General features: G+C 38.4%; 1 protein-coding gene across 1 annotated transcript; it reads right to left on the reverse strand.

Moving 5' to 3' along the window:
• Nucleotides 1-3,919: 3,919 nt before the first annotated feature.
• On the reverse strand, nucleotides 3,920-5,663 carry LOC122467745 (tripartite motif-containing protein 60-like). Its single transcript, XM_043554351.1, has one exon. It carries the CDS (start codon nucleotides 5,339-5,341, stop codon nucleotides 3,920-3,922), a length of 1,422 nt encoding a protein of 473 aa, XP_043410286.1. The 5' UTR covers nucleotides 5,342-5,663.
• Nucleotides 5,664-8,829: the final 3,166 nt, after the last annotated feature.

The raw sequence follows: 8,829 nt of genomic DNA on the forward strand, positions 1-8,829 counted from the left end.
GGTAAGCCTGAACAGATGATGAAAATTGTCACCAGATATCAAGAATGAGAGAGCTGTAAGACGTATGGTATTGATCCAAGGACAGACCAATAGACCAGTAGATCATATTAGATGTCAGATACAGGTGGCATTGCAAATCAGCTGGGTAAATGACAGACCTCTCAATAAATGGTGTGTGTCCATTGGTCATTCATACATTATGAATGAATGTATTGGTCATTAATACATTACGTACAACTAAATATATAGGCAAGCCCCATCCTATTCCCAAACACAGAATCAACTTCTAAGTAGATGATTAAAAGCACACAGAATACTTTAATGTTTCTGGAGTAGAAACATTTTTTAATTTTTTTAATTTATATTCAAGTTAGTTAAGATACAGTGTAGTGTTGGCTTCAGGAGTAGAACCCAGTGATTCCTCTCTTACATAGGACACCCAGTGCTCATCCCAACAAGGACCCTCCTTAATGCCCATCACTCATTTAGTCCATCCTCCAGCAAGTTTGTACTTAATTACATCCTTCCAGCAAGTTTGTACTTAAGAGCCTCTTCTGGTTTGCCTCCTGGAATAGAGGATTTCTTAAAGAATCCAAACCTCAAAAGGAAAGAATGATAAAATCAAATATATCAAACTTACCTTCTGTTCAAGACACCACAGTAAGAGTGAGATAAACTTTGAAGAACATACAGTGAACATAAATGCTACAGGACTAAAACCCAGAAAATATAAAGAACTCTTATAAATCAATGAGACAGACTAATAGAAAAATGGGAGTGGAGGGGTAACCAGGTATTTTATAGGATAAACAGAAGTGATTATTAAGCTATAAAAATATGGTCTATTATTAGAGATCATGGGAATTAAAAGTGGAGATATTTGGGGCGCCTGGGTGGCTCAGTCGGTTAAGCGGCCGACATCGGCTCAGGTCATGATCTCGCGGTCTGAGTTCAAGCCCCGCGTCGGGCTCTGTGCTGACAGCTCAGAGCCTGGAGCCTGTTTCAGATTCTGTGTCTCCCTCTTGCTGACCCTCCCCTGTTCATGCTCTGTCTCTCTCTGTCTCAAAAATAAATAAAAACGTTAAAAAAAAATTAAAAAAAAAGTGGAGATATTTAACATTTACAATTAGTGAAAATAAATAAATGTAGTACTGTTGAAGCAGAGCAATGAAAACGTTTATACACTGTAGTGTGAGTATAAATCAGCACAGCACTTTGGAAATTATGCATCTGGTTTCTCTGGGGAGGGACTTGCTAAACCTTCATCTTTATTGGATAATGTCAAATTATTTTCCATAGCAGCTGTTTGTGAAAGTTTCAAACTGAATGTCCATCAGAAGTAGAATGAAGTTCAACTTTAAGCAAAAAATGTGAATCTCAAGAACATAATGTTGAATGAAAAAAATTCAACATGATCAGGGGGCCTGGGTGGCTCAGTCAGTTAAGCGTCCAATTTCAGCTCAGGTTATGATCTCACGGTTTATGTGTTCGAGCCCCACATCAGACTCTGTGCTGACAGCTCAGAGCCTGGGGCCTGCTTTGGATTCTGTGTCTCCCCCTCTCTCTGCCCCTCCCGTGCTCATGCTCATGCTCTGTCTCTCAGTAATAAACGTTAAAAAAAAAATTTTTTTTTTAAAGAAATTCAACATGATGCATTATAAACTTTATGAAAAATTCAAAAACATTTGGAACTAAAGACTAAAGAATACACCTATCGTGATGAGCACTGAGTAATGTATGGAATTACTGAATCACCTGAAACCTAACACTGTATGTTAACTATATTATAATTAACTATGTTAATTGAAAAAACATGTGGAACTAAACATTTTGTTTAGAGATACATACACAGGAAAAAGTCCAGAAAACAATGGAATATCAAACTAAGAATAGTGGAGGGAACTAGATAGGACCAGGAAGTGAAGAGGCTGGGGTTGAGAAGGGGCACAAGGGGAACCTCATAGGTGACGCTAATGTTCTATTAAATTGGGTCATGGATACATGAGTGTTTTAGTTTCCATTATGGTGTATCGTCTATTTTGTTAAAAGTATCTACATAAACTAAATTATTTCAAAAGATATGACCTAAGTAAACATCTATCAGTGGGTAAATGATTAGATAATACTGAATTGACAGTATTTTTACTATTTAATACTGAATTGAAATTATTTTATGTAAATACTAGAAGTATCAAAGTTAGGTTAAAAAAAAAGTATAAAAATCAAGTGAGGAAATATGAGCAGTAAAATGATGGGTAATACCAATCATGAAATGTTAAGAATTACCATTCTGCTTGAGGTCTTAGTGCAATCAGGCAAGAAAAAGGAAAAGGACCTAGACTGTCAAGAAGAAATAAAAATGTTTCTTTGAAGATGACAAAATCATCTTTGTAGAAAACCCAATGGACTCTATTTAGGGATAAATCTGACAAAAAGATGTTAAAAGTGATATACGGTATGGGGCGACTGGGTGGCTCAGTCGGTTAAGCGTCTGACTTCAGGTCTGGTCAGGATCTCACGTGCTGACAACTCAGAGCCTGGAGCCTGCTTTGGAATTCTGTGTCTCCCTCTCTCTATCCCTCCCCGACTAGTGCTCTGTCTCTCTCCATCTCTCAAAAATTAATCAATGTAAAAAAAAATTTTTTTTTAAGTCATATATGCTTAAAACTACAAACGTTGCAGAGAGAAGTAAAAGAGCCAAATAAATTAGTTCATGGATTAGAAGCCTCAATATTGTGAAGATGTGGATTTTATCCAACTTGATCTAGATTCAACACAAATCCAAAGGCTCAGCAGTATTTTTTGCTGTTGTTGATACAAGCTCCAAATTTTACATATATTATCTACTTAAAGGTGTAATCTCCAGACTAGAAAAAGCCTAAGAAAGAAAACATAGACCTAAATAAAAGGGATTCTGAGAGGTCAGTTTCCAAAATGAAGTAAAGGATGGTAGTTGAACAGAACTACAGGGTACATTGTCCAAATGGAAACAGAGGGAAATGATTTATTGTGTGTATATGTAATTTAATAAGTATATGAGGTATATGAGGTATGTATATGGTGGGGGCATCATCTCATTTTCCATAGTACTAAGTCAAGACTAACACACACACACACACACACACCAAAACATGTTACAAGGAAATACTGAGGTAAACAGATGAAAGTTCAAAGTGGCTACCTTTATAGAGCACATGGTCCTGGCATGGTAATGGATGCTTTTCATAAAGGCTTATGTATTTTTTTATGGCAAAACATGTAGGCAACACAAAAAAATTTATTGGACTTTTAATGACAATTACTAGACTTCTAAAGTAACATATTTTACAGGTATTTTATTAGAATTTCCAAACCATTCTCCAATTTGATCCCACAATTTATCTGTAAAGTAGGCATAACCAGACTTTTCCCTGTTTGTTTGTTTGTTTGTTTATCAAGACAGAGAGAGAGAGAGAGAGAGAGAGAGAGAGAGAATCCCAAGCAGGCTCCATGCTGTCGGCTCAGAGCCCAATGTGGGGCTCGATTCCACAAACTGCGAAATCATGACCTGAGCCAAAATCAAGAGTCAGATGCCCAATTGAATGAGCCACCCAGGTGTCCCATAACCATATTTTAAAAAAGTAAGCTCTACCCCTAACGTGGGGCTCAGACTTGATCCTGGGATCAAGAGTTGCCATGTTCTACACACTGAGCCAGCCAGGTGCCCCTATAACTATATTTTCTAGAAGCTGCTGAAACAGAGATAAAAACCATTCTGGTTGTTTAAAGGAAAAACTAAAACTGAAACAAAACAAAGCAAACAAAAAACCAACAACAAAAAAACAACAGAATTGTTGAGACTAGATTAATTGGCTTAGTTCTGTGCACTGCCTCAATAGAAAAAAAAAAAAAAAACAATTAAGAATTTTACAATAGTTCATCATTCAGACTCTGTTACTGTACAGATTTTAAGAGGTTTTGAGTCAGTTCCAGTGTAGAAATAAGGCCAGAGTGTTTCTGTACAATAATAGTTAAAAATATAGAGAAGAGATCTATCACTCAAGTTGTAAAAAGAAATCTCACACAATTCACAGTCTAAAAAAATGCCAATCTTTCTGGGTATTACTTTTGGCAGCAGATTAATTTTTTTAGGACCCAACGCAATATAATTACTCTGACTACATCGCCCAATTCCCCATAACCCATCCTGCACTAAAATTGGTTGATTCTGATTCTTTCTCCTTCTGGGAAGAGAGTCTCTGCAGACACCAACAATCCATTCAGGCTTGTCTTTCACATCCACCTCCCAATACTGCCTGCCAGAATTGTAGCCCCCAGAACCCAGAACAGCCGGGCAGAGATAAAACCTCCTTGAGTTATGAGGTAAGCTATGCATCTTATTTCCATATTGCACAGTTTTTCTATCTTCTGAGATAATAAGCTTACGATGTGCTGTTTCAGGATCTAGAATTAGATCTACTTGAAATCCCTTGATAATTTTATTTAGGCCAGAATATTGTGGAGGAAGATGGTAACCATATTCCTTTAATTGGAATGAAAAAGGTTCAGGGGACTTTAAGGTTTTATATCTATGGTAGATACTTTTAACATCTGTTAGTAATTCCAGCCCTGACTTCATGTATTTGCCCTCAACCTCCTTTAGTAGATATTTTAATGTGGAAAGATGATTTGAAAATGTTGTCAGGTTTTCATTTAGTTTTGTTAAAATGTCCACTTCGTCATCTTGTAATTGCCGAAGAACGGTCTCTTGCTCATTTTTGAGAAACAACAAAAGTTGCTCAAATTCAGACTTTATTTCTTCCCTCCTATATTCTACCTTCTTCTTCAGTTCCAATGATTTTCTGGTTTGCATCATTATCACCTTTTCCACTTGTTCAATTCTCTCCTTCCATGGTTCAATGCAATTCTCTAATCTTTTCCTATGATGAGGAGCAGCCTTCTCTATGGGCCAAATGTAGTGATTCCGGTGATCAGTGGAGAAACTACACTGTGGACATAAAACTTCTAGGTCCTTCTGACAGAAAAAGGTCAAAACCTGATTATGCTTTTCACATATAAGCTTCTCTTCTTTCCTCTTCCTCTTGCTTCTTCTTACCTGTAGTAGCTTAGCAATTTCAATCAAATTGCCCAGCTGGGGATTGCTTGTGAACTTCCTTTCTGGAAAGCAATGACGGCAAAAGGGGCAGGGGAAAGTATCATTTAGATCCTTCCAGGAGATACTGATGCAAGAGAGACAGAAGTTATGCCCACAGTTGATGGTCACTGGGTCTTTCAAGTAGTCCAGACAGATGGGACAGCTAGCCCCTGTTTGGAGGTCTTCTAGGGCTGTCACAAACTCCATTGAGCTGTGAACAAAGGTGGTGGGTAAGGTTATAAGTCCTTTAGTAAAGCACTCAGGATCCAGTGAGCAGTGGATATCCTCCCACAGACTTTGAAAACTAACCAGCTTTCGGTTTCACTGGATTGGCATGTTGATGATCTCCTGTATAAATGTGTTTATCCCCCTCCCTTTAGCTTTAGAGTCTATTGCCAAGAGTACCCGACAGGCTGCAGTCTGTTGCATACTAGAATGTATTAGATGGGCTGCTGTTCTTCCCACTCAATGATGTAAAGCCAGGCTTAATGACTTTCCTGTTCAAGAAAGCAGCTTTAGGTCCAAGCCTAGGAATCTTTCCTATGGGTGAGAAAAGACATTAAGTTAAAAATATGAAGCCACAATCACCAATGTATGAAAACATTCACCTAAGACTCATTAATAAATGCTAAAATTTTAACATCTGTTAGTAATTCCAGCTCTGACTGGAATTACTAGGTGGAGGTTTGGGGAAAAACAGGAATCCGTAGTTATAGATTCATTTATCTCCTACATTTGAAAAACAACAATAAAGCCTATAAAAAATATCCTTCCAAAAAATACTCCATCTCAATCCAATCATGAGAAAACAAGTACTCTAACTTAAATCGTGGAACATTCTACAAGACAATCGGTATGTGTTATTCAAAATGTAAATGCCATGAAAAACAAACACAAAAGAAGTTTCAGATTTACGACTAAACAAATACGACAGCCAAATACAACATGCAATTCCTGACTGAATCTGGGATCGCAAAATTAAAGATAAAACAACTAGGGGCGCCTAGGTAGCTCAGTCCGTTAAGCATCCAACTCTTGACTTTGGCTTGGGTCATGATCTCAGGGTTCCTGGGTTGGAGACCCACGTTGTGCTCCATGCTGACAGTGTGGGACTTGCTTGGAATTCTCTCTCCCCATCTCTCAAAATAAATAAATAAACGCAAAAAAATAAATAAAAGATAAACAACCAAAAGAACCCTTTTGGGACAAATGGGAAACTTTCAATATGGACTACATATCATATTCTACCAGTATTGTGCTTATCATATTAATTTATCATAGGTGAGAAGCCAAATGTCCTTGTCCTTAGGCAATATATATTGACACATGGTGGGGGAGGCCATCTTGATGGCTGCAACACACTTTCAGAAGGTTCAATAATTTTAAATGTGTAGCAAAAGGTTAAAAACTAGTGCATCCAGGCAAAAGGTTTACCTATGTATATTGCACATCTTTTCAAGTTTTCTATAGGTTTGAAATCATCAAAATGAAAAAGTTAGGGAGAAAATTTCCGGGCTGGTTTTTAAGGTACCCACCACACCCAATTTTAAACTAATAAAACTCCTCGAAGTTTGTAAGCCATTTTACCATCAATACAATATTCTCTCTTTCTCCCACTAACAAACACTTTCTCAACTTTTGCTCTTCCTCTCCCTCCCTCATGACCCAAAGACAGTGAGAACAGTAATTATGGGCAGGGTTTTGACATTTGAAATTAGCTTTGTCATGGTCACCTAGCAACTTCTTTTACTACACAGACTTACTCTTCCTATAAGCAAAATAGGAAAAATGCAGTAATTCTAGAGAGCCTCCATTTCTAAATTATTCCCAATGTCAAGGATTGACGCAGCGTCTTGGGCCTGCACAAGCAAAAGCCATCACAGCCACATGCTATGGGAGGGAATGTTTCATAATGTAAGGACTAACATTAAAAGGCCATTCGGTTTGAATCCTGGTTCAGCTACTTAGTGTGTAACTTTAGGAAAACCCATGCAACTTTTTTGAAGAAGCCCTTTCTTGGACCTGAAAGATGAGGATTACAACTTTTTTTATTTTTATTTTTTTTTTTAATATTTTTATTTATTTTTGAGAGAGAGACAGAGCGCAAGTGGGAAAAGGGCAGAGAGAGAGACGGAGAAACAGGATCCGAAGCAGGCTCCAGGCTCTGAGCTGTCAGCACAGAGCCTGACACAGGGTTTGAACTCTGGAACCCCGAGATCATGACCTGAGCTGAAGTCAGAAGCTTACCCGACTGAGCCACCCAGGCGCCCCTCAACCTTTTTTTAAATAAGGATATCACATAAATGGCAGCCACCATGCCCATTGTTCTTGGCAAATAAGCTTTCTATTTCTTTCTTTTTTTTTTTTTTTTTAAGATTTTATTTTTTTAAGTAATCTCCACACCCAATGTGGAGGTCAAACCTACAACCTGGAGATTAAGAGTTGCATGCTCCACCAACTGAGCTAGCCAGGTGCCCCAGCTTTCTATTTTAGATTTGAATCTGGATCCAAACACTGACCACACATTACACTTGCTTATTAGTACTCTTAAATATCGCTCAATCTGGAATACTGTCTTCTGTCTCTACCTTTAGTCCTGTGGACTATCCCAAGTTCTACATTTTGCCTACTGCTTCTTTTTTTTTATTATTTTTTTAAAAGTTTATTTACTTATGAGAGAGAGAGAGAGAGAGAGAGAGAGAGAGAGAATGAGTAGGGGAGGGGCAGAGGGAGAGGGAGACACAGAATTTGAAGCAGGCTCCAAGCTGAGTAGTTAGCGCAGAGCCCAATGCGGGGCTCTAACTAACTGCGAGATCAAAACCTGGGCCGAAGTTGGACGCTTAATCAACTGAGCCACCTAGGTGCCCCTACTGCTTCTTGATATAATTTAACTTATCTCTCATACCTTCACTTTTTAAACCGATTCAAGTTGTTCCTCTCAGTTAAACCTGTCAGTAACTCTCCAGAAGTCAGGACAAAGTACTCCACCCTTAGCTTACCATTCAGAACCCTTGATACATTATCTTGATCTTCACCTGGCTGTGGTCCCCTAAAGCAGTTGGCCTTTATTTTTTTAAAACACAGATGCTATGTCCTCCTTCCTGCACAACCTACTCACTGCTTAGATCACCTTTTCCTCCTTTCTTTCCTTGGGACTAAGTTCTGCTCCTCTGGGAGACTCGGGCCAAGATAAATGTTCTCTAGGATAATTTATTATGTGTCAGGCACTAAGCTAAGGATCTTTCATGTAGTCACTGGTGCAGTTAAGCTCTCCAAGCAACTCTATAAATCAGGAGCTATTATCCTGAATTAGAGCTGTAAAAGATGAGTCTATAGTAATTGAGTACACTCATACAACATTGCATTAATTGGCATGAGACTCAATGACTAAGCTGTACTGTCCCTTCTTCATACTCCCGTGGCATCCTACGCATCCCTCTACACCTTGTATTTTTCGTATTTGATATAGTCGCATTTTTTCCAAATTTGATAACGTATTCCAAATTCTTGAAAAAAATTTTTTCTAACATTTATTTATTTTTGAGAGAAAGAGTGTGAGCAGGGGGAGGGACAGAGAGGGAGACACAGAATCTGAAGCAGGCTCCAGGCTCTGAGCTGTCAGCACAGAGCCCGATGTGGGCTCAAACCCACGAACCGTGAGATCATGACCTGAGCCGCAGTCAGACGCTTAACCG

This window comes from Prionailurus bengalensis, chromosome B1, assembly GCF_016509475.1.
Source record: "Prionailurus bengalensis isolate Pbe53 chromosome B1, Fcat_Pben_1.1_paternal_pri, whole genome shotgun sequence".
Taxonomy (NCBI): Eukaryota; Metazoa; Chordata; class Mammalia; order Carnivora; family Felidae; genus Prionailurus; species Prionailurus bengalensis.

Excerpts from the sequence above, each read along its gene's own strand:
- LOC122467745 (XM_043554351.1), bottom strand. The coding sequence starts at position 5,341 with ATGGAGTTTGTGACAGCCCTAGAAGACCTCCAAACAGGGGCTAGCTGT.